The following is a 26,482-nucleotide window of genomic DNA, read 5'->3' as shown; positions in this document are numbered from 1 at the left end:
GATTAAAAGAGAAAAAAAAAGCACATTGTGTAAACCATGGGAAGACAACGAATGGAGAAAGACTTCAATTCATCCTCAGAATCAGCCCGCAGGAAAATTGAGTGCAATTGTCTAATAATAAAAATAATGATGGCCTTTATCAAATGTTTACCATATACTAAACTCAGGGGTAGATATAAGGTTATGAGACTATAGACAGTCCCAAATGGAGCTTATAGTCTATCGAATCCTCGTTTTTCAATCAATGGTATTTATTGAGTGTTCACTGTGTGCAGAGGACTATGCTAAGCTCTTGGGAGAGTACAATACAACAAATTTGGTAGATGCGCTTTCAACCTGAGGAAACCAAGGCCCAGAAAGGTCCGTTGTTGGGTAGGGACCGTCTCTATATGTTGCCAACTTGTACTTCCCAAGTTCTTAGTACAGTGCTCTGCACACAGTAAGCACTCAATACATATGATTGAATGAATGAATGAAGTGATATGCCTCAGGTCCCACCTCCTGCCTTCTCTAATGAATTCAATGATAATAATAATAATAATAATGGCATTTATTAAGTGCTTACTATGTGCAAAGCACTGTTCTAAGCGCTGGGGAGGTTACAAGGTAATCAGGTTGTCCCACGTGGGCTCACAGTCTTCATCCCCATTTTATAGATGAGGTAACTGAAGCCCAGAGAAGTTAAGTGAACTGCCCTAAGTCACACAGCTGACAAGTGGCAGAGTAGGGATTTGAACCCATGACCTCCGACTCCAAAGCCTGTGCTCTTTCCACTGAGACATGCTGCTTCTCTACCAGTTGGTGCTTCAATGACCTACCAGTGGCCTCATTTCCTTAGCAGGAAACTCATTCATTGTCTCATTATTATGGGTGATCCTGATTCGCAGAGAAAATTAAAAGCAAAATCCAGTCATAAAGATCAATGCTGGTCTCCTAGACCTTACACTTGGATTTGTATATTTTATTCATCCCACTTTCAGCCCCACAACACTTATGTACTTATCCGTAACTTATTTTAACATCTGTCTCCCCCTCTAGGCAAAGCTTTGGTGGCAGGGAATGTGTCTACCAACTCTGTTATATTGTACTCTCCGTACATTAGTACAGTGTTCTGCACACCATAAGCTCTCAATAAATATGATGGATTGATGATTGAGCCTAGAGTCTTTTTCTCCTTCCATGTAAAGATCTAAGGACAAGCATAATGTCTGGAAAATGAAAGAACAGAAGGCAGGCTGAAGATCTCCCATCAAATGAAGCACTGTCAGGGAAATCAAATTACATCTCTTAAATCAAAGTCTGGCAGGGCTACCAGCGATTTGGTCTAAGACTCACCCCAAGGTTTCCGGTGAATCTGAGTGAGTTCATATAAAACAGGGCTGTGCAGCGTGTTATGTTTTGCTTGTTGAACAAAGAGCAGTTTGAAACTAACAAAGCCTTTTAGAATACTTTTAGATGCTAAAGATAAAAAGTGATGAAAATGATTGGAACCATTTAATGGCGGGAGAGCACAAAATAGGAAGATGTGTTGGTAAAAATTGGAAACTTGCAAACTTGCACATAGTAAATGGGCTATATGGTCCCTTAACAACCAGAGGACTTCCCAGGGGTTTATTTTTTCAACAGAAAACTGTGGACACTTAAAAGGAAAATAATGATTAACATATCACATTTACAGGGCAAGGGGTTCAAATATCCAGGCCTCAGAAGCCTGTTCATTAACTTGATCTTCAGATCAATAGCCATGCAAAGTGCAATGCAAATCAGCCTTAATCAGCTTTGCTGTTGAATACCAAAATTTACAAGCAGAAAAAGAGTGATCCTGCATCTGGGCATTGCATTTCCCTAAAAATACTGCCCTGTTTCCAGAGAAACTTTGAGAACCAGCAGGGATTAGTGGACACGAACGGTCCCCAAATCAAATTCCAGTTCTTAGTGGGGCCAGGACCCTGAGCTCTCTCTTGGTGCCTAAAGAGTGGTTTTGTAATCAGATGCAGCTCCTGCTCCCAAGAAAACTTCCCGGATGGGAATATTCCCCTTTCAGGACCTTCTGATATATCACAAGACCGTGGGGTAGGGTTTGTGACATCATAATCCAAGCTTGAGGCAGGGAAGCCATCCAGCATGAGCTGTAATTCCCTGAATTTTCTCTGCTCTGCTAATGGTTTAACCTGTTCAGTTGGCCTGGCATAGATTGAGAAAAGGCTTCTATACAGGAAATTTTCATTTTTGATCAGAATCAACAAGAGATAAGTCAAGCCAAACCAAGATATACAGGAAACCTCGCCACAGATGGACAAAGTCCATGAAACCACTTGTCCCTTGCCTCCTCACAAGAGCCCATTCAGGGAACCCAGAAATAAGCAGATCTCCCTGGCTGACAGAAAGAATTTGCATTTTTTTTTAATTTTCCAGCACCATCCTACCATACTGGAAAACCTCCTGGTCATTTCCAGAGTCTGAACAGGTTGTCAGGGTGAGGAAAAGAGAAGCAGTGTGGCTTAGTGGATAGAGCACAGGACTGGGAATCAGAAAGACCTGGGTTCTAATCCTGGCTCTGCCACATGTCTGCTGTGTGACCTTGGTTAACTCACTTCACTTCTCTGGGCCTCAGTACCTTCATCTGCAAAATGGGGATTAAGAATGTGAGTCCCATGTGGGACAGGAGCTGTGTCCAACTTGATTAACTTGTATCTATCCCATCTCTTAGAACAATGCTTGGCACATTGTAAGCACTTAATTAATTAATTATTAATAATACTACTGGGCAATAGCTGTCAAACAGTACAATTCCTGGACCATGCAATCACAAGACCAAAAACTCCTATCTGCAGGGCCCCACTCTTGCAACTTTCTGACAAATTCTTAATTTTACAGCACAATTGACTGTTGTTAGTTTGGGAGTTTTTTGTTTTGTTTTGTTTATTGATTTCATTTCGGTTGCAGTGAAAATGAAGCTGGAAATATTTGTGTTGGGAAAAAAAGACATGGGTCTGGATTGTTGATTTTTGACACAAGTATTATTGCCATTTAGCCAATGGCTAGTCTGCCATTCTGACCAGGGTGTGTTTCTAGAGGAGGGTGTGAGGGGCTACCTTCAGCATCCTGGATACCTTTGCTCCTGGATGGAAGTGTTTCCTACCCAAATCCCATTCCCTATTACTACTTACAGACTGAAAGGAGTCTGGGATATGGAGGAGAGAGCCATTTCTGGGATGTTCTGGACAGCTGTCTAGCCATCACATAATAAAACCCAGTGGAATTCACTAAAATGTGAGCAGGATACACAGCTGCTCAGCTTCTTCCTAAGATAAGAAGAGTAGCTAATGAAAAGAGCTCAGAACTGGGAGTCAGGAGATTTGGGTTCCAATCCTAGCTCTGCTACTTGCTGGCTTTGTGATCTTGGGCAAGTTACTTAACTTTTCTGTGCCTCAGTTTCTTCATTTCTCAAATGGGGATAAGATAGCTATTCTCCCTCCTCCTTAAGACCACGTGGGAAAGGGACTGTGTATAATCTGCTTTTATTGTAACTTCTCCAGTGCTTGGCACTTAGTAAGCACTGAACGAATACTGCAATTATACCTGACTGAGTATGGGGACAGTTTGCACTTAGCCATCAGCTTGGGTGAACTAGAGAACACAGGAAAGGGGAAAAGGGAACCTCTTTTGGGAAGTGTTGCTCCCTGCTTCTGTTTACAAAATGTAATTTAGTTTACACTTACCTATGTTTCCAGAAACTTTTCTTTCATTCTCGGTATTGATGAAGCACCTACAATGTGCAAAATGCCCTATTCTGTCCTGGAGTATCCAGTGGAATAAAATAGTAATAATAATAATTGTGGTATTGGTTAATAATAATAATAATAATGGCATTTATTAAGTGCTATGTGCAAAGCACTGTTCTAAGCACTGGGGAGGTTACAAGGTGATCAGGCTGTCTCACAGGGGGCTCACAGTCTTAATCCCCATTTTACAGATGAGGTAACTGAGACCCAGAAAAGTTAAGTGACTTGCCCAAAGTCACACAGCTGACATGGCGGAGCTGGGATTTGAACCCATAATCTCTGACTCCAAAACCCGGGCTCTCTCCGCTGAGCACTTACTATGTGCCAAACACTGTACTAAGTGCTGGGGTGGAAGCAAGCAAATCAGGTTGGACACAGTCCTTGTCCCACGTGAGGCTCACAGTCTCAAGTCACCTTTTACAGATGAGATAACGTGGGCACAGAGAAGTTAAGTGATTTGCCCAAGGTCACACAGCAGACAAGTGATGGAGCCCGGATTTTGCAGCTTCACAGAGGGTTTTCACTGGTGAGAGAGGGTCTCTTTCCTCCATCCTGTCCATGGACCGTTCAGGGAGAACCAAGGTAATGCTGTGTTCTTGGGGGCAGGATATTGGAGTTGGCACATGAACTAATATTCTTACTCAGTGACTGGGTTTTTTTTAATGGTATTTCATTCATTCATTCAATCGTATTTATGAAGCACTTACTGTAGGCAAAGCACTGTCCTAAGCTCTTGGTAGAGTAATTTGTTGCATTTACCTGTACTAAGGGTTGGGGTAGATACAAGATGATCAGGTTGGACCCAGTCCATGTCCCACATGGGGCTCACAGCGTTAATCTCCACTTTACAGATGAGGTAACTGAGGCACAGGGAAGTTAAGTGACTTCCCCAAGGTCACACAGCAGACAAGTGGCAGAGCTGGGGATAGAACCCAGGTCCTCTGACTCCTAGGTTTGTGCTCTATCCACTATACCACACTGTTTCACTGGGTTTTGAGAACTGGATTTCCAAATATTGGATTGCAAAAAACCAAAAACCTTACAAAGACTTACACCTCCTTGGGGATAGACAGAATGTCTCTGATGCTGATGTATCACAGGCAAGTGACCCAGCCATCACTCTGTGAAAGGATGATTTAAAAAATTAAGTGAAGTTTGATGTCCTTTTTTGCAATTAAATTATTACATTTGTTGGCAATAACATTAATATAGTCTTAATGGTGTGTCTATTATTGGAACATTATTATTATTGGAATATTATTATTATTATTATTCCATTTTTTCCCCTTTCTAGACTGTGAGCCCATTGTTGGGTAGGGACCATTTCTATATGTCACCAACTTGTACTTCCCAAGCGCTTAGTACAGTGCTCTGCACACAGTAAGTGCTCAATTAATATGATTGATTGAATGAATGAATGGAACAAATGACTGATGCTTACCTGCTGGGAGACTCTATGCTGAACAAATGAGGGTAAATAGATTCCAGCCATTAATTTTTGTTATGGTTTTGTTGAGGTATTTGCTAAGAGTTTATAATAATAATAATAATAATGATGGCATCTGTTAAGCACTTACTATGTGCAAAGCACTGTTCTAAGTGCTGAGGAGGATACAAGGTGATCAGATTGTCCCATGTGGGGATTACAGTCTTCATCCCCATTTTACAGATGAGGTAACTGAGGCCCAGAGAAGTTAAGTGACTTGCCCAGTCACACAGCTGACAATTGGCATAGCTGGGATTTGAACCCATGACCTCTGACTCCCAAGCCTGTGCTCTTTCCTTTGAACCACGCTGCTTCTCTGTGTTAATCACTGTGCTAGATACCAGATAACCATGTCCAGGCACAGTCCCTAGCCCTCATGGGGCTCAGGGTCTAAGTAGCTGGGGAGAAGAGGTACTGAATTGCCATTTTACAGATGAGAAAACTGAGGCATAGAAGTTAAGTGACTTGCCCGAGGTCACACAGCAGGCAACCCGTGGAGCTGGGATTAGAACTCCGGTTCACTGAGTCTCTGGTGCTCTGTCCATTAGGCCACACTCTGATTCAATTTTTTTTTTAGATTTTATTTGTTAAGCACTTACTGTGTGCCAGGTACTGTTCATTCATTCACTCACTCTATAGTATTTATTGAGTGCTTACTGTTCTAAGCATTGGGGTAGATGCAGGCTAATCAGGTTAGACACAGTCCATATCCCACCTGGGGCTCACAGTCTTAATCTCCATTTTACAGATGAGGTAACTGAGGCACAGAGACATTAAGTGACTTGCCCAAGCTCACAGAGCAGACAAGTGGCAGAGCTGGATTTAGAACCCAGGTCCTTCTGAGTTCCAGGCATGTGCTCTACCTATCATCCCATGCTGTTTCTCAATTAATATTAACCTTCTGGCACTATTTAACTAGACAATTTCTCCATGGCTGTCTAGTTTTGATTATACTGTAGTAACGAATGGATAACTGGACTTAGTCTAGACATTTCCAACATACCATGTTGGAGAGGTGCAAATTGATGCCTCTTCTGAGACTTGGCATCCTATCCTTTAAAGGTTCAGTTCTTGTCCCATTACAATGTCTTCTGGTAATGCCTAGATGAAAAGGACCAGTGAATTGGCTGAATGAAGTCTCTTAGTCAAGCTGGCTTCCTAATTCTTCCTCCCATGCCAAGTTGGGGAAGTTAGGGTGGGTTTCTAGCGGTGAATAGGAAGGTACAACTCTAGGGTAGGGGGGTTGTTGGAGTGATAGGCTCCTGTGACCTCTAGTCCAAGTGGAAAGACCTTGGGTCTGGAAATCGGAGGATTTGGATTTGATCCCACCTCTATCACTTGCCCGCTTAGTGACCTTTGAGTAAGTCACTTTTTAAAAAAATGATATTTGTTACGTGCTTATCAAGTGCCAGGCACTGTACTAAATGTTGGGGTAGATATAAGCTAATCAAGTTGGTCCCATGTAGGGCTCACAGTCATAGTTTCCATTTTACAGATGAGGTAACTGAGGGACAGAGAAATTAAGTGACTTACCCAAGGTCACAAGGCAAACAAGTGGCAGAGTGGGATTAGAATCCAGGTCCTCTGACTCTTTCCACTAGGCCATGCTGCTTCTCACTTACCTTCTCAGTGCTTGAGTTTCCTCATCTGTAAAGAGGGGCTGAAATACCTATTCTCCTCATACTGAGTCTACGAGCCCATATGGGACAGGGACTGTGACCAATGTAATTATTTTGAACCTACCCCCAGTGCTCAGTACAGTGTTTGGCACATAGTAAGCACTTAAAAATAGTAATAATAACAATAATAATAAAGATTGATTCATGTGGTTTGTGGGGAGGTGACTTTGTGTTCCTCAGTTCCCTCACTGGCAAACTGAGGGCTAAATGGGGATAATACTAACGGACAACATCTTGTTGGCATGAAATGGAACAGAACTTCCACTGGGTATGAGAAACTGCTACCTCACGTTTCCCCATTCAGGGCAAATTCCTCAGGAGAAGGAGGCTACAGGAATGCTAGATGCACTAAGAACCGCAACACATGTGCCTGGTCATCAGAGGGTCATGGGTTCTAATCCCGCCTCCGCCACTTGTCTGCTGTGTGACCCTGGGCAAGTCATTTCACTTCTCCGTGCTTCAGTTACCTCATCCGTAAAATGGGGATCGAGACTGTCAGCCCCACATGGGACAGGTACTGTGTCCATCCCGATTTTGCCTGCACGTAGTAAGTGCTTAACAAACACCATAATTAATGTTCCTCGCCGACAGAGATAACGCCTTGTAGCGTTCCGGACCTAGGGAGGCCTATCCTCTCAAGACGCATGGTCAGACGGCATTCCTGCTTAATCCAGAACCTCGTCCTGTGAAAAGCGGGGAAGGAGAGACCTCAGCGACCGGATCTCTGCCTTCAATCTCATTCTCATCCTTACCCAGAGACGCGGCATTCGAGTCATTAGCACACGATTAGCAATACTGCATCGCAAAAGAAGAAATCTACCTGCATTTTTGTGACTGCTGAGCTCTCCCAACAGCCAGAGCAGAACAGTCTGTCGCAAGTGTATTTGGTGTTTCAGTTTGCCAGACCTGTCATAATAAATTAATTACAGGATGTTGCAGAGATGGCAAAGTTCCAACAGCATCTTGCACAGTTTAATATAGCCCCATTTCCCCATTTCAATGTATTTGTGGTTAGATAAATCCTCAGAAATTTACAGCTGCTACAGACTAGTTTATTATGCTCCTTGCCTGTGCATGTGATAAGTGTAATAAGAATTTGATGTTCTTTCAGTGCATAGATTTTGCTGATATTTCTCTACCGGTGTGGAAACATTTATCTTGCTAAAAGTGGCATCTGCAGCTACTGCTGGGCACTTGCTTGTGTACAGTAGGTAGGAATGATAAGAAGGAGTTATGCTGTGGTCGAGCAGCCGGCAGACTCTTTACATGGAGAAAATGGAGAATGCAAAAATCACGCGTGAGGCGGTTTAGCGAGTAGAGTCGAGGTTACTTAGGAAGCAAGTTACATATCTAAGTAAGTGCGCTCCGAGTATTTTTTGAATGGAAAAAATAACTAACTAGATATTCTAGGCTTGAAATATTGAAAAAACTGAACCAAAGCAACGAGGCTTTCCTCCAGGGAACCTTCTTCCTTCTGTCTTGTGACCACTTTTCTCAAGCTTCAGTTTCTCATTCATCCCCTGCCAGCAAGTTTTTTTTTTTCAATTTTATTTTCCTAAACATTGTGCTTTTTCCTCCTTCCCCCTTTGCCATTTTCGTTAAATTGGTCAGAGCCTGATTTTAACTTCACAAATTAAAAGCCGAAGTAGGAAGCTTTCCTGCTGAGGTAATGTATTTATACAAAACCCAGTTAATCATTCTTAAACTACTTTCTCCAGAACATCCTGAGAGATCTTTTCCAGCTGTTGACAAGTACTAGAGGATGACCCAGAAAAGACTCCAAAAATTAACCCCTTTTGGCCTTCGAAGGTATAACCCCAACTTCTTAGGGTATTGTATGAGTTGGGATTCCCCAAAATATTTGACCATTTCGACAGGTAACACTGTTTAACAATAATAATAATAATAATGGTACTTGTTAAGTGCTTACTATGTGCAAAGCACTGTTCGAAGCACTGGGGAGATTACAAGGTGATCAGGTTGTCCCATGGGGGGCTCACAGTTTTAATCCCCATTTTACAGATGAGGTAACTGAGGCCCAGAGAAGTTGAGTGACTTGCCCAAAGTCACACAGCTGACAGTTGTTGGAGCCGGGATTTGAATCCATGACCTCTGACTCCAAAGCCCAGGCTCTTTCCACTGAGCCACGCTGTGTTTCTACATGAACTTTTTAATCATCATAGAATGAAGTTTGGAGAAGAAGAAACATCACATGTCCAACATCCTTAGGTTGGAAACAAAACACAATTTTATCATTTTTCTTCATCCCAGGAGGCAGTGTGTGCTGGTGGCTCATTAGAAATGGAAGATGACAATACAAGCTGCAGCTGTAAGCAGAGTTAGACTTTAACCTTATAAGGCAAGATGAAAATGTGTCAAGCGCCAATGTTTTAAACTGAACATCCCAGCAAAGTATTAAGGGCTGCAGAGAGCTGATTGTGAAGTGCAAATTCGGAGACTGGAGTTTTCCATATATGTTTCCTATAAGCTCATAGAGGATCATTAAAAAAAAAAAATCCTTTGTGTTTACAAAACAAGTGTTTTTACTTCAGCTGGTTCCCGCCTCAGATGAAGTTTTTCCTATTCACCTTCGTAATTAGAGCAGAAGGATGTGATGAATGAAATGCCTCATTATCAAGTTTGCTTCCATGGTCTCTGGCGAACGGCTACCGTGCCGGCTATTTTTCAGAGCTGTCTGCTTTAGCTGGGTTGGGGCATTGTTAACCCTAAATGATCCTGACATTCAATTCTCCAACATACAATCGGACCCAGCCGACGGATTTAGTTCCCTAGTCAACGGAGACTTTTGATTTGCACGCTCCCTTGTGCTTTCATTGCTCTTTATTTGACTGTGATCTGCCTCCCTTTGCCTCTTGGATTAAGGGTCATTACTAATGTCCGACGTGTTTTACAGGATCTTTTTCTTAAAGTACCTCGTGACAAGGAGGAAAGCCCCTCAAGGTAGTAAATGGAGGATGTGGCATCTTGTTCTTCCATTTAAGTGACCCTTCAGGAAGTAATAAAGCCACCCATTATTCTTTTGATGCCAATTTTGCCAGACTATGGAATGAGCCCGTTGTTGGGTAGGGATTGTCTCTAACTGTTGCCGAATTGTACTTTCTGAGCGATTAGTATGGTGCTCTGCGCACAGTAAGCACTCAATAAATACGATTGAATGAATGAGTGATTTGAAGAGTCATTGAGCTATGGTTATAGAACAGGCAGCTTATCAGCTCCTTTTAACTCCACTCTCTTAGGTAGGCAGCCTGAACTTGTATTTCCCAAATGCTTAGTCCAGTGCTCTGCACACAGTAAGAGCTCAATAAATATGATTGTGTGAATGAATGAATCTCCTTAATGCTGATGATAATAATAATGTATTTGTTAAGCGCTTACTTAACAAATACAAAGCGCTGTTCTAAGCGTTGGGGCAGTTACAAGGTGATTAGGTTGTCCCACAGGGGACTCACAGTTTTAATCCCCATTTTACAGATGAGGGAACTGAGGCACCGAGAAGTGAAGTGACTTGCCCAAAGTCACATAGCTGACAGTTGGCGGAGCTAGGATTTGAACTCATGACCTCTGACTCCAAAGCCTGGGCTCTTTCCACTGAGCCACACTGCTTCTCCTTATGTCGACTCCAGCGCTTGGAACAGTGCTTGGCACATAGTAGGTGCTGAACAAATACCACTATTTATTTTATTTGTACATATTTATTCTATTTATTTTATTTTGTTAATATGTTTTGTTTTGTTGTCTGTCTCCCCCTTCTAGACTGTGAGCCCGCTGTTGGGTAGGGACCGTCTCTATATGTTGCCAACTTGTACTTCCCAAGCGCTTAGTACAGTGCTCTGCACACAGTAAGCACTCAATAAATACGATTGAATGAATGAATGAATGAAAGATGCTGTTTTGAAAGCCTCAGTTCACCCCTCAGTGACAAGTATTTAATCAATCAACCAGTGGTATTCATTGAGCACTTAAGGTGTGCACACCACTATCCTAAGTGCTTGGGAGAGTACAATACAGCAGAGTTGGCAGACACATTCCTTGCCCACAATGAGCTTCGATCTAGAAGGGGAGACAAACATTAATATAAATAAATAATTTATAGATATGTACATAAGTGATGTAGAGAAGTAGCATGGCTCAATGGAAAAAGCACGGGCTTTGGAGTCAGAGGTCATGGGTTCAAATCCTGGCTCTGTCAATTGTCAACTGTGTGACTTTTCGCAAGACACTTAACTTCTCTATGTCTCAGTTACCTCCATCTGTAAAATGGGGATGATGACTGTGAACCCCCCGTGGGACAACCTGATTACCTTGTAACCTCCCCAGCGCTTAGAACAGAGCTTTTCACATAGTAAGTGCTTAATAAATGCCATTATTATTATTATGTATTATACTATTCAATCGCATTTATTGAGCACTTACTTTGAATAGAGCACTGTACTGTGTGCTTGGAAGAGCACAAAACAATAATACACAGACACAGCCTCTGCCCAAAATGAGTTTACTGTCTAAAGATGATCTTACAATCTACATCTGGTAATCTAGAAAGCTTGGTTCTTTATAGTATTAAGCCATTATTATGCAAAGGAAACAATTGATAGTTTTTAGGTGCCCACACTGCCACTCTCTCACTATGTGCCATCAGGCTTTAGAACTGTAGATTTTATCTTTAACTGTTTCCTTAAAAATTCAGAGTTTACTTGTGCCTGTGAATGCTCATCTAAGTGACTCAATCAAATGGCCGATTGAAGGCATTTATTGAGGACTCCAGGATACAGGATATGTCACAGAACATGCATGCCATCATGACGCAGCCCACTGCTGTTGAAGGTAAATTGTGGTGACCTAGTTTACTGTCTTCTAATCCTTTGGGCAGGTGTGAACTTTCCAGTTCAGACAGCTTGAACGATTAGCAAATATCCCACAGAAGGGAAATGGGGTAAGTTTTAAAGACAGAGTTTAAAAAACCAGAAACGTGGTTTGCAGATTCATCTGCCTATTAGGAAATATGCAGAGGATTTTATGACACCGGGAGGGTGTCTGTGAATTTTAAAGAAAAAAAACTCAACCAGATTTGGCGCGACATTTTCGTTGCCCTAAGCTCCACCTCCATAGAAGCAACTACTTTCTTCTCATTCAGCGGGCTTTTTTTCTTATTGCCAGAAGTTCAACAGCAAACTTTCAATTACAAAGCCATTATGTAGAAAAGTCCTAAAATGTTGCTTCAGAAATGTACTATTTCTGGTCCCTAGATTTTTTTCCCCCTGCAACTGATGACTTTCAAAACAATTAGTGCAGAAGTCTCAATTTGTTTTCTCTGGTTGCTGTGCAAGGGTTGGCCACTATAGACTGACTTGGAGACAAAGTTTTCCATTCCTCAAACAACTTTTTCCAAAACAATTTTAAATTAAATTTCCACATGAGGAAAATTCAGAGTTTTAAAATATTTTGCTGCCCACTTTTGGAAAAGACAATATTGAGGATTGCAAAACTGCATGGGATGAGTCAGTAATGATGGTATCTATTAAGTTCTCCCTCCTACTTAAACTGTGAGCCCTAGGTGGGAGAGGGACAGGGGCTGTGTCTGACCTAATGATCTTGTATCTGCCCTAGTACTTGCCCCATAGTAACCACTTTACAAACACCATAATTTTGTGCCAAATACTGTGTTAAGCACTGGGGTAGATACAGGATAATCAGATCGGACTTGGTCCCTGTCCCAAATGGGGTTCACAGTGTAAGGAGGAGGAGGGAGAACTGGAATTTTATCCCCATTATACAGATGAGGAAACTGGGATACACATAAGTTAAATGACTTGCCCAGTGTCACATAGCAGGGGAGTGGTGGAGCCAGGAATAGAACCCAATTCTCATGACTCCTAAACCTGTTACTCTCCTCACTAGCTCATCCTGCCTCCATGAATGCTTCTCATTGCGGTGGTTTAATTACATTTTTTAAAAAATGGTATTTGTTAAGTATTTACTATGTGCCTGGCACTATACTAACCTCTGGGGTATGTGCAAGCTAATCAGGTTGGACACTGTCTGTGTCCCACCTAGGGCACACAATTTTAATCCCCATTTTACAGTTGAGCTAACTGAGGCACAGAGGAGTGAAGTGACTTGCTAAGGTCACATACCAGACAAATGGTGGAGCCAAGATTAGAACCCAAGTCCTTCTGACTCTCAGGCCGTGCTGCTTCTAGTTTTCCCTGTCACTGCATGATTTTCCTCAGTGGTGAAGAAGAAAAAAATCTAGAATAAAATATTTCTTATATTATGAATCCTTTTGAGACCGAATTTTATTTTTTAATAGCCTTAGAATAACTCTCTGAGTTTACCCTCCATAAACTGTATAAACGCTTAGGTACATATCCATAATTTATTTCTTTCCATCACCGCCTGTCTCCCCTTCTAGACTATGAGCTTCTTGAGGGCAGGGAATGCATCTACCAATTCACTGCAGTGTACTCTTCCAAGCACTTAGTACAATGCTCTGCATGCAGTTAGTGCTCAATAAATACCAGTGACTGAAAGACCGTTATTCCCCACATTTGTTTTCCAGCAAGTGAGACAGGAAAATTCTAAAACTTCCTGGAAGTTACAAAGAAGCATAAGGCTCCTGTTTAGATGGAAGAAAAGAAGAGGGAAAAGATAGCATAAACCCACCCTCTTGAGGTGAAAATGGTGCAAATATAACTCAAGTTTGTTTCTAAGGATAAATCCCGCCGGTCCCACCATCACAACATCACTAAAATCCATCCTTCCCTCTCCAACCAAACTACTACTACGTTAATGCAATCATTCATCCTATTATGCCTGGATTACTGCACCAGCCTCCTTACTGACCTCAGGCCTCCTGTCTCTACCCACTCCAGTCCATAGTTCATTCTGCTGCCCAGATCATTTTTCTACAAACACGTTCAGGACACGTCACCCTCCTCCTCAAAAAACTCCAGTGGTTGCCCACCCACCTCTGCATCAGACAAAAATTTCTCACCATTGGCTTTAAAGCACTCTACCACCTTGCCCCCTCCTACCATACTTCGCTTCTCTTGGTCTACAACCAGCCAGCAAATTCACTCCTCTGGTGCTAACTTTCTCACTGTGCCGCCATCTCACCTGTCTCACCGCTGACTCCTTAGCTCAGGTCCTGCCTCTGGCCAGGAACGCCCTCCCTCCCCAAATCCGACAATTACTCTCCTTCCCACTCTCCCTCCTTTCAAAGCGTTATTGAAGGCACATCTCCTCCAAGAGGCCTTCCCAGACTAAGCCCCACTTTTCCTCATCTCCCACTCCCTTCCACATCGCCCTGACTTGCTCCCTTTGCTCTTCCCCACTCCCAGCCCCACAGCACTTACATAAGTATCTGTAATTTTATTTGGCTTATTTGTATTGAAGTCTGTCTCCCCTAATCTAGACTGTAAACTCGTTGTGGCCAGGGAATGTGTCTGTTTATTGTTTTATTGTACTCTTCCAAGCACTTACAACAGTGCTCTGCACACAGTAATTGCTCAGTAAATAGGATTGAATGAATGGACTATAAATCTTTATGTGGGCTCTCCTGATTTTTCAGCCTACTTGTCCTTTGGTCATGAAGCATAGCTCCTGCCTCCTCTACTCTCAATCTGGAAAGTGTGGCAGAGCCATTCTATTCAGCTTCAGAGCACTGAACATAATTAGAGCTCGAGTTTGCCAGTACAAAAGCAGTTGCAGTGCCTTGGATTAGAACCACCAACTCTCCCTGGTGTTAGGGCTGAAATGTTACCTCTGTCTCCCATCTCCCTGTGATCAACGTTTTTATATTATCATCAATCGTATTTATTGAGTGCTTACTGTGTGCAGAGCACTGTACTAAGCGCTTGGGAAGTACAAGTTGGTACAAGTTGGTCAGTAAGGAGGCTGGTGCAGTAATCCAGGCATAATAGGATGAATGATTGTATTACCCTCCAATTAAGCTCCAAGGTCCTTACAGTAACTCAGCTGTTATGGGCATATATAGTGATATGCCTTTTTGGCTCTAACTTGGAAACAACCATGTGTTGTTGCTGTTTTGCTTGGGTTTTTTGGTGGTTGTTTTTAAAGACAAGAATCACACTCTTGGAATGGGAAAAAATGCTTTGGAATTCCAGGCAGAAATCAAAGAGTCCTCTATTTAAAATATCCAGCCACTTCACAATCAGAAATGATGAGTTTTTCCAGGGGACAGTTGTCATCACTGAAGTTAAGATAGAGCCTGTTTTTCCTGAAATAAGCACACACACACAGATTCTGCACAAAGTGGAAGCCTCAAGGCATCAACCCTGACAGCTGAAGCTTGTTATCAAACAGTACCCATCTACACGACTATCTGAGGGAAATGCCTTTTTTTAGAACTCTGTGGAGCAGAGACATGTTTACCCATTTTTGTGCCTTCAAAACATGTGCAGGGATGAGAGCAGAATATATTTTTACGAGACTATATTGCATGGAGTGGTTCGCATCTGGGTACCTTTCACACCTCAATGCCCGGTACTGTTATTTTCACTTCTTTTTTTGATGGAATCAATTGTTTGTCTACAAAATAAGTTTTTCTAATTTTACATTTGTCTATTTTTTGACGGGGAGGGTTGGGGTTAAAGATTTCCCTGAAAGACTCAGAACGATCTCCTTCAGAAGGTCAAGTGGAAAAAAGAACCAGCCCCAAAATAAACTGATTTAATGTCAAAGTATGAATGAGACCACTCTATTCCTGAAACCATTTTTTCTGACAAGGAGTCATCATAATGCAAAGAAATAATTTCTAAAATATTAAACAGTGAAGCTAAAATGAATATAATACCATATGGTTTATTTAATTCAGATACTCTGTATAAATACTTGAAAAATAAAACTCATATGAATCCCTGCTTCCTGGACACCAAAAAAAACCCTCTGGTGTTTCAATTGTAGTGCATAGAGTTAACACATCCTTCATTGAAAATCAGTATGAAAAGTACGTAGTCTAAAGTGCATATTTCTTTTTATGTATTTCTGCGTTACAATGTGACCATTGTGTAGGGATCTTGAATACCCTACCCAATCCCCTGTTATGAATGTCACACTTTCAAACGTTAAACCTCAAGAATATTCTTTGTTCCTATTCTCAGAAGGGTCTACCATTCTACTCATTTGATCGATCACCTGCATACAACCCATTATAATAACAATAATTATGGTATTTGTTAAGTGCTTACCATGTGCCAAGCACTGTTCTAAGCGCTGGAATCTTATGATGTCAAGATACAAGGGTCCCAGACTCCTTGGCCATGCTACTAATAATAATGACTGTGGTATTTGTTAAGGGCCTAGTATGTGCCAGGCACTGTACTAGGGGTAGATATCAGCTAATTGGGTTGGATACAGTTCCTGTCCCGCATAGGACTTGCAGTCTTAATCCCCATTTTCCAAATGAGGTAACTGAGGCCCAGAGAAGTGAAGTGACCTACCCAAGGTCACATAGCAGACTTGTGGAGGAGCTGGAATTAGAACCCAGATCCTCTGACTCCCAAGCCTGTACTGTATCCACTAAGCCACACTGCTTCTCCAAGCCACACTGCTTCTCCTAATCTACTGTGTAATAACAATAATAATAATAATAATAATAGGTATTTGTTAAGAGCTTGCTATTGGCCAAGGACTGTAACAAGTGTTGCGTTAGATACAAGATAATCAGATCCCACATGGGGCTCAAAGTCTAAGTAGGAGTGAGAACAGATAGCAAATCCCCATTTTGCAGATGAAGGAATTGAGGCACCGAAAAGTTAAGTGACTTGCCCAGGGTCACACAGCAGACAGGTGGCAGAGCAGATATTAGAACTCAGATCTTCTGACTCTTTCCATTAGGCCACACTGCTTCTCCCTTTTATGTGCTTTTAGGTACCCCTACAAAATGGTTAAAGGACAGCTGCACTCATCTCCTCTCAGTTCGCACTCTTTTTCTTTCTGTGTTGTGAACTGTAGAAGTGTTCTTCTGTATTGGTTTGCTAACTGTGGTCATTTGGATGCAATCCCGAGTGTGTGGACCAAGTACCGATCCTTGGGCCCACCTGATACAATGGCTCCTAACAGTCGGGCTCAAAGGCCACATTCGCCCTTCCAGTCCTCTTGGCCCGAATTCTGGTTTCCTTTTTATTCTTTGATTCTGTACTTGGGCGAGGAGATGCCACTTTGCCTTCTACCTGCGCAGCAGCACCTGACATTTGGGAGGTGTGAAGAGCCATTAGGTTAGGTTTTACTTCTGCAATTGCCTCTGTTTGTCTCCTTCCTTCTTCCTCCTCCTCCTCCTTCTTCTTCTTCCTCCTTGCACCTCTAGGAGGGAAAATAATTATAAAATTAACAGTCATCTTGAGATTTCCCTTTCAGCCACAATGAACTTGAGTTGCCTGACACATTTTGTGACTTTTCCCAGGTAACGGTATAGGTCCCAATATAAAAAGAAACATTCTCTTCCAGGCCCTAAATGATGAAGCAAATACCTCTATTTCCAAATCTGCTAGTGGGCTATCCAACTTCAAATGATATAATAAGGAAGAAGAGCTGCAGGTGATTTTGGAAACTTTGATAAATAAATAAATGCAATAGAGTACTGCATAACTGGGTGCACACACACACACTCCTGTACTGTGCAAATGGGGGATTTTCTCAAGGTTCCCAATTGATTCACGACATCCAGTCATGTGTGTTTATTTCACATGTGTTTTATTCCTAGCCTCAAAACTTATGCTGCTGTTTATTTTTAGTATGTATTCAATTACACAGTAGATAAAATTGAGTTTCTTCATACAGTGTCTTTGTTTTTTCTCCTGATCCCACTATTTGTAAATTATTTTTGTCCTTCTCTTCCCCATTACACTCTAAGTTTGTTGAGGGTAAGAAATGTGTTTTGCTTCCAGTGTACACTCCCAAGCACTTAGGTACATTGATTATTTTTTTAATGATGTTTGCTAAGTGCTTATCATTTGACAGGCACTGTACTAAGCTCTGGAAGTCAATACCAGATAATCAGGTTGTACAAAGTCCATGTCCCACATGGATCTCACAATTTTAATTCCCATTTTACAGAGGAGGTAACTGAGGCACAGAGAAGGAAGGTGACTTGCCCAGGCTCACACAGCAGTCAAGTGGCAGAGTTGAGATTAGCACCTTTGACTCTCAGGCCTTTACACTTTCCAATAGGCCATACTACATCTCAGTAGGTGCCCAATAAATACCACTGAGTGATTGATGAGCATAAGAATCTTTTTCCCCTTTCAAAAATGGACCAAAAGTTAGAAATTCATTACTGAGGTTTCTTTTTTACTTTGCCTCACCTAGGCTAAACCTTTCCTAAATTCGAAAGTCTTAGCCTTAAAACAGTCAAACTACATGTTAGCAAAAGTACATACTTTGTAATTTTTTTTTTCCTTTTCTGCTACGGGTAAAAATAGAACATTTTAAGAGGTCACAAATCAGCGGCTTTCTATTTCTTCAAAACAGGAAAAAAAGGTACCTCATCAGTTTATTATTTTTCCAGCAATCTGGTGCTTGATATTCATTGGTTCATTCATTCAGTGACAATTATAGGGCACTTACTGCGTGCAGAGCACTGTACTAAGCGCTTGGGAGAGTATGATATAATGATAAATAGACACATCCCTCCATAGTGAGTTTACAGTCTAGAGGACAGAAAATAGACTAGTTGCATTAGGTACATTAGGTGGAGGGTTTCCCCACAGGGACACAAGGTCTCCCTCCCAGACCCTGTCTTCTCCCGAACTTTCCCGTCACTGTTGATGGCACAACCATCCTTCCCGTTTCACAAGCCCGTAACCTTGGTCTCATCCTTGACTCTGCTCTCTCATTCAACCCACATATCCAATCTGTCACCAAATCCTGTTGGCCTCACCTTCTCCACATCGCTAAAATCCACCCTTTCCTCTCTATCCAAACTGCTACAACATTAGTACAATCACTCATCCTATCCCGCCTAGATTACTGCATCAGCCTCCTTCCTGACCTCCCAACGTCCGGCTTCTCCCTAATCCAGTCCATACTTCACTCTGCTGCCTGGGTTATCTTTCTACAGAAACATTCAGGGCATGTCACAGCCTTCCTCAAAAATCTCCAGTGGTTGCCTATCCACCTCTGTATCAAACAAAAACTCCTCACCATTGGTTTTAAAGCTCTCCATCATCTTGCCCCCTCCTACCTCACTTCCCTTTTCTCCTTCTGCAACGCAGCCCACACTTCGCTCCTCTGGCGTTAGCTTTCTCACTGTGCCTTAATCTCGCCTGTCTTGCTGCTGACCCCTGGCTCATGTCCTGCCTCTGGCTTGGAACGCCCTCCCTTCTCAAATCCACCAAATACTCTCCCCACCAACCAGCCTGCCGTTCAAAGCTTTACTGAAGGTATATCTCATCCAAAAAGGCTGCCCAGGCTAAGCCCCACTTTTCCTCATCTTCCTCTCCCTTCCACGTAACTCTGACTCGTTCACTTTGCTCTCCCCCCAACCCTACAGCACTTATATATAGATCTGCAATTTTATTTATTTATAGTGATGTCTCTTTACTTGTATTAACATCTGTCTCCCTCCTCTAGCCTGTGAGTTTGTTATGGTCAGTGATTGTCTCTCTTTAGTGCTGTATTGTACTTTCCCAAGGGCCTAATACAGTGCTCTGCATATAGCAAGAGCTCAAGAAATACGATTGAATGAATGAATGAATGAATGAATGAATGAGGAAGGGGACGGAAGGCAGCAGAGCCGGGCTGCGAGTCGTCGGTATTCACCTCAGCTCTCGTTCCCAGTGTCCCATGGCCACTCCATCCACTTTGCTGCTAGGACCACCAAGCCTCCCAAAGGCCTTTAGACTGGTTTTGCATCAGGTGTACCTTGTCGGTGAGCCGCTTTATACTAGACAAAGAGCACGCTGTCCGAATGAGGAGGATTCTAGTGGCTCTTGACACACTACAAGAACAAACAGTTGAAAGGGTCCTGCTAGTCTCAAGAATAGTGTCATGCTCTTTCTAAACTCATTTCCACAGCAACCCCAGAAGTAGGGCTCAGCTTTGGAGTGGCAGCTGACAAGATTTTTGAAAGCAGCTTGAAATGGCCACAGCCTCCCAAACATTTTGGAGAGGAGCAGGTTTAGATGAAGATACTGAGGCTAGCCCTAGTTACTGCTGCTGCCACTTTTAGAATTGATTTTATTATGAAAATCACTTGTTTTGAAAATGAATGGGGTGATAGATGCCCTTGTTGAGTACTAAGCCTATCGATCCCAGGACCTTTGGTTTAACTCTTGGGTGAATGCACTTCTTTCAGGCGAGTGGGTGAAAAGAGGACGGATGTGTTAAAAAATGACTCGCCCCTGACCAGTTTTTCCATCAAGACTTTTATAGAGCAGTTTGGGGTCAGCTGCTCAAAGCAAAGCGAACCATAAAACTGGCTGGCAATGTCAGCATCATGAGTGGAAGTAGGACTTATTCAGCACTTCTCGTTTTGAGAGACTGATTAATTGCTATTCACCTTTGTGGGCTATTTCACTGTGAGACTTCCTGTGGGCTGAAGAGAAAACTCAATTAGATCTAGAAACGTAGTTCTGAGGTCCTTTTTTTAGGTAAGGGATATCCTCTTGTTAATACCACCTGTCAAAGTTATTAGTTTTCTAAAGCTGCCACAATTTATTTTCTGGTCGATCTGCTCATGGCAGCAATCAAGCAGTCAGGCTTACCAAGTTATATTTTACTATGCGTAATGTATGTTCCCAAGTGCCTAGAACAGTGCTTGGCACACAGTAGACACTCAGTAACAGCAATCAACTGACTCCTACCTCCAGTTTTCAGGTTTTGTTTGAAAATTGGAAATCTTTTATTGGTTTCAAAATATTTGAAGACTTGATTAGGCCAAAAGACATTCAGAAGGATTCTAATTCAAAGAAGCTGCAACTTTAGCATGTAAAAGCCTACTTTTGAGGTAATAAAAGATGAAGGGGAAAATATCCCTGTAAAACACCCTATGTTTTCTGAACGCCTACGTGAACATTCTAGACAAAAAGGTGAAATGGGTTGAAAAAAATGTATTGAGACTGAGGAGTGTTAATAAAAATCTTCACATATAAAAGGAACTATTATAAAAAAGATGATGACCTGCTGTTCTCCTTCATGCCTGAGAGCTGAAAGTTAGACCCAGAGAGAGAGACTTTCCTGACAGTGAAGGCTCTTAAAAATGGGTGAGTTTAATTAGTGGATTTTCTTCTCTAAAAGTCTCTGAAAACAAGCTAGAGGCACCTCCGGCCAAAACAGGGGGCTGGCTTTGATGACTCCTGTGTCATTGCAATGTGAGATAATTCCCTTCCCAACCTGCCCCAGCCTTGTCCAGTTATTCATTTATTCAATCATATTTATTGAGCACCTGTGTGCAGAGAACTGAACTAAGCACTTGGCAGAGTACAATATAACAAAAAAACAGACACATTCCCTGCCCTCACTGAACTTAAAGTCCCGGTCCCTGCTCAGCTCAGCATGAGAAGCAGCATGGCCTAGTGGATAGAGCATGTGAATGGGAGTCAGAAGGACATGGGTTCTAATCCTGCCTCTGCCACTCATCTGTTGTGTGACCTTGAGAAAACCACTTCACTTCTCTGTGCCTCATTGACCTCATCTGTAAAATGGGGATTAAGGCCGTGAGCCCCATGTGGAACAGGGACTGTGTCCAAACTGATTATCTCATATCTACCCCAGTGCCTGGCATACAGTAAGTGCTTAACAAATACCAAAAAACCCACCACAGACTAAACCCTGGGATGGCATTGGCTAAAGTTGAGCTTCAATCCAAGCAGGACTTTAGGGGCTGGGCCTTGTTTTGGGGAGAAGAGAGAAGAGATGTTCCTGGGATTGCTGGTATGAGAGGTCCAAAAGACAAGAATCAATCAATCACGATTATAGAGTGCTTATTATGTGTTTAGTACTGTATTAAGAGCTTGGGAGAATACAATATGACAGAGTTGGTAGGCACATCCCCTGCCCACAATGAGCTCACCATCTAGAGAGGGAGACAGACATTAATATAAATGAAAATAATTACGGGTATCTACATAAGTGCTGAGGGGCTGGGTAGGGTTGCATAAAGGGTGCAAATAAGGGCAATGCACAAGGGAGTGGGAGAAGGGGAAATTAGGGTTTAGTGAGGGAAGGTCTAAAAGGAAATTAGGGCTTAGTCAGAGGAGGTCTCTTGGAGGAGATGCGCTTTCAATAAGGAGCGTATTTGTCTGTTGGATATGAAGAGGAAGGATGTTCCAGGCCAGCGGCAGGATGTGGGCAAGAGGTTGGTGGCGAGATAGACGAGATCAAGGTACAGCGAGTAGATTGGCATTAGAGGAGTGAAGTGTGTGGGCTGCACTGTAGCAAGAGAGTAGCGAGGTGAAGTAGGAGGGTGGCAAGGTGATTGAGTGCTTTAAAGCTGATGTTAAGGACTTTCTGTTTGATATGGAGGTGGATGGACAACCACATGAGGTTTTTGAGGAACGGTGAAAAACAGACTGAACGCTTTTGTAGAAATATGGATGGGGAGAGACAGTAGGCAGGGAGGTCTGCAAGAAGGTTGATAAAGTAATCAAAGCGGGATAGGGTAAGTGCTTGGATTACCATGGTAGCAGTTTGAAAGGAAAGGAGAGGAGAGGGTGGATTTTAGCCATGTTGTGAAAGCTGAACCAACAGGATTTAATGATGGATTGAATATGTGGGTTGAATGAGAGAGATAAATCAAGGATAACATCAAAGTTATGGGCTTGTGAGACAAGAAAGATGGTAGTGCTGTCTACAGTGATGGGAAAATCATGGGGAAGACAGGATTTGGGTGGGAAGATGAGGAGCTCTATTTTGGACATGTAAAGTTTGAGGTGATGGCGGGTCATCCAAGTAGAGATGTCTTGAAGGCAGGAGGAAATGTGAGACTGCATTAGCGGGAGAGAGATCAGAGGTGGAGATGTAGATTTGAGAATTATTTGCAAAAAGCGGGTAGTTGAAGCCACAGGAGCCAAGGAATTCTCCAAGGGAGTGGGTGTAGATGGAGAATAGAGGTGGGCTTTGAGGGACTCCCACAGTTAAAGGATGGGAGGCAGAGGAGGAGCCTATGAAAGAGACTGAGAATGAGTGGCCAGAGAGATAGGAGAACAAGGCGAGAACAGTGTCAGTGAAGCCAAGGTCAGATAATGTTTCCAGGAGAAGAGGGTGGTCAACAGTGTCAAGGGCAGCTGAAAGGTCGAGGAGAATTAGAATAGAGTAGAGGCCATTTGATTTGGAAAGAAGGAGATCATTTGTGACCTTTGAGAGGGAGGTTTATTTGGAGTGAAGGGGACAGACAGATTGGAGGGGGACAAGGAGAGAATTGGAGAAGAGGAACTTGAGACAGCGGGTGTAGACAGCTTGCTCAAGGATTTTGGAGGGAAATGGTAGGAGGGAGATGGGGCAATAAATGGAGGGAGCTGTGGGGTCAAGGGAGGTTTTTTTATGATGGGGAGACATGTTTCAAAGCAGTGAGGAAGAAGCCATTGGAGAGGGAAGAGTTGAAGATGGCTGGTAGGGAGGGAATAAAGGAGGGGGCAAGTGTTTTGATAAGGTGAGAAGGAATAGGATCAGATACAGAGGTGGAGGGGTGAATTTTGAAACAAAGCAAGAGATCTCCTCTTGAGATACTGAAGGACGTCGGTCCCAGCAATCCCATGAGGACAGCTGTACATTCATTGAAGCAGGTTGGCCACTGTGCCGTGACCCTCCAGTTAGAAAACGCTTCAAGCTGGGAGACTGCAGGGACACCGGGCTGATTCCATACTTGCTTTCTCTCCTCTTAGACAGGGAGCCCTGTGTGCGGGAGGGACTGTGACTGACCTGATTGTGTACCCCAGTGTTTAGCACAGTATTTGGCATGTAGTAAATGCTTAACAAATACTATTATTACTATTTTCATTATCTATGCCAATCTCAACTTGGCTCGTTGTTGGCAGGGAACATGTCCACCAACTTGGTTATACTGTAGTCTTCCAATCATTTAGTACAGTCCCCTTCACACAGTAAATGCTCAATAAATATGATTGATGGATCGACTGAGTTTTCAATTTCCCTGGACCTAAGATTTGGGATTCCCAGGTGGCCAGGGCTTGGATTTCTTCTGGTATTATGTTTTTATGATCCTCTTTGTTGGGAGAATTTGACTATTGGACTAATACACTGACTAAATCAAATCAATTTGTTTCTGAATATGCACTTTAAGGTTTCTGGTTAAAATTGGACAGTTTAATGAGCCTAATTACTAAATCAAATAGCCTCTTCAAAATGTCACTATTTCACGTCTCCATGCCCATTTCTAGTCTTTAGAGATAACCATTTTTTCTTTTCTTTTCAACTTCAGAACCATTCTTCATTTCCCCCTGATAAATCTTCTCTCTCTATTTTTGATGATAATTTTGCTTTCAACAAAAAAAGGCAATATAGCCAGGGTCTCTACCCTAGGTGTGAATAGTCTTACTTTTTGAGGGTTTATAATGCTCAAATAATATTTTATACTAGAACATGAGGCTTTAGAATCTTCAAACGTGGTTATTTATGGAGTATATTCAGGTTGGTGATTTTGACTTCCTCTTGTGAAAGCCACTGGGAAGGTTTCCTTTATGAAAAAAAACAAACTTTCCCACCTTTGGTCAAATAGACTCCTTAAAAATAAATTTCTAATCACTTCCACTCAGAGGAATCAGAAAAATGCTGTCAAAAATCTACCTTTACATATGGCTATCGAAACTCAGTGAAACAAATTCAAGTTTTAACATGACTTACAATACTGATAAAAAAGTGTCTGATACAATGCTTACATCAGGCACTTAGTTCAGTGCTCAGCACACTGATCTGCCCACAGTAAGTGCTCAATAAATAACACAAACTGATTGACTTTCATGAGACAATTTCACTGTAAGAATGACACTTGAAACAACCAGATCCCGAGAAATCCATGACGTCACAAGTGACATTGTCGGTGTGCAGTATGATGTAGCTGCAATAGTAGCACTAGCATTTATTAAGTGCTTAATTTATGCCCAGCACTGTAGTAAGCGCTGGGAAAGAACACATAGTTGGGACTTAGATATGGACCCTCAGAGAGCTCACAATCAAAGTGAAAAGGTGGAGAGGGGATTGGTGACAGACCCACAAAGAAAATGCCAGTCAGCAGCATTTACTGACAGCTAATTGTGTGCAGAGCACTGTCAATCGTATTTATTGAGCGCTTACTGTGTGCGGAACACTTGGAAGAGAAGGCTGTAACAGTGTAACAAACACATTCCCTGCCTACAGTGAGCTTACAGTCTAGAGCTTACACTCTGCTAAGACTTGGGAGTGTACAAACATTCAGAAGACAAAATTCCTACCCTAAATAAATTATAGGTGGGGGAGTAATAGAGTGTATAAAATATGTACATAAGTGTTCCAAGTATTATGGTAAACTTCAGTGTTTAGGAGGTACAGAAGGACTGAGGGTGAGGATACAAGGAGAAGAGCAGCATGGCCTAGTGGATAGACCACAGGCCTGGGAGTCAGAAGGACCTGGGTTCAAATCCCAGCTCTGCCACTTTCCTGCTGTGTGACCTTGGGCAAATCACTAAAGCACTCTGTGCCTCAGTTACCTTACCTGTAAAATAGGAACTAAGGCGGTGAACCCCATGTGGAATAGGGACTATCTAAATTGATTACCTTGTCTCTACCCAAGTTCTTAGTACCGTGACTGGCAAATTATAAGCATTTAACTCTTTTTTAAAAAATTAGAGATTACTGGGGGAAAGCTCTTTGGTGGAAATGTGATCGCAGAAGGGCTTTGAAGATGGGGACAGCTGTGGTCCTAGGGACATGAAGGGATGGGGGGGTGGGGGATCCAGGCCGGGCGAGGACACAAGAAAGAAAATGCAGAGGGAGAGATGAGAAAGAGGCCCCGTGAGTAGGTTAACTTCAGGGAATTGAAGAATGAGAGCTGGGGTGTAGTGTGAGAAGAAAGTGGATGAGCAGGAGGTAGGGAGCTGGAGTTTCTGCAGAGTTTGTGCAGAGCAGTATGTGCTCTGCACATAGTAAGTGCTCAATAAATACGATTGATGATGAGTTTCTGCTTAATGAGGAGAAGAATGGGCAGCCAGTGGAGGTTTCTGAGAAGACTTCTGATGGATCCTTTCCTTGCACATTATGGGGTTCGGTGTAGTGCCCGGCCCCCTATTTCATCCTGTCACATTTGTGCCATTTCCTGCTAAATTGTATTATAGTAATGATATTTATTAGCAACAGTATATATTAAGTGCTTATGGTGGGCAGAGCACTGTATCATATTCCCCACTACATTGTAAGCTCCTTGGTAGACTGTGAGCCCACTGTTGGGTAGGGACCGTCTCTATGTGTTGCCAACTTGTGCTTCCCAAGCGCTTAGTACAGTGCTCTTCACACAGTAAGCGCTCAATAAATACAATTGATTGATTGATTGGTAGCAGGAATCA

At 42.5% G+C, this 26,482-nt stretch overlaps 1 protein-coding gene across 2 annotated transcripts in view; it reads right to left on the bottom strand.

Annotated features, from left to right (window-relative positions):
* Nucleotides 1–16,784: 16,784 nt before the first annotated feature.
* The window catches only part of AHI1 (Abelson helper integration site 1), a 261,125-nt gene continuing 251,427 nt past the window's right edge, over nt 16,785–26,482 (bottom strand). For both annotated transcript variants that reach the window (XM_038772630.1, XM_038772621.1), the window contains exon 25: nt 16,785–17,291. In XM_038772630.1, coding sequence (XP_038628558.1) covers nt 17,045–17,291 — 247 coding nt within the window. In that variant the 3' untranslated portion in view covers nt 16,785–17,044. The remainder of the gene's footprint in view (nt 17,292–26,482) is intronic.

The sequence above is a fragment of the Tachyglossus aculeatus genome, chromosome 2 (assembly GCF_015852505.1).
Source record: "Tachyglossus aculeatus isolate mTacAcu1 chromosome 2, mTacAcu1.pri, whole genome shotgun sequence".
Classification (NCBI taxonomy): Eukaryota; Metazoa; Chordata; class Mammalia; order Monotremata; family Tachyglossidae; genus Tachyglossus; species Tachyglossus aculeatus.
The sequence above is the reverse complement of the archived record's forward strand: the minus strand, read 5'-3'. Positions and strand labels throughout refer to the sequence as shown.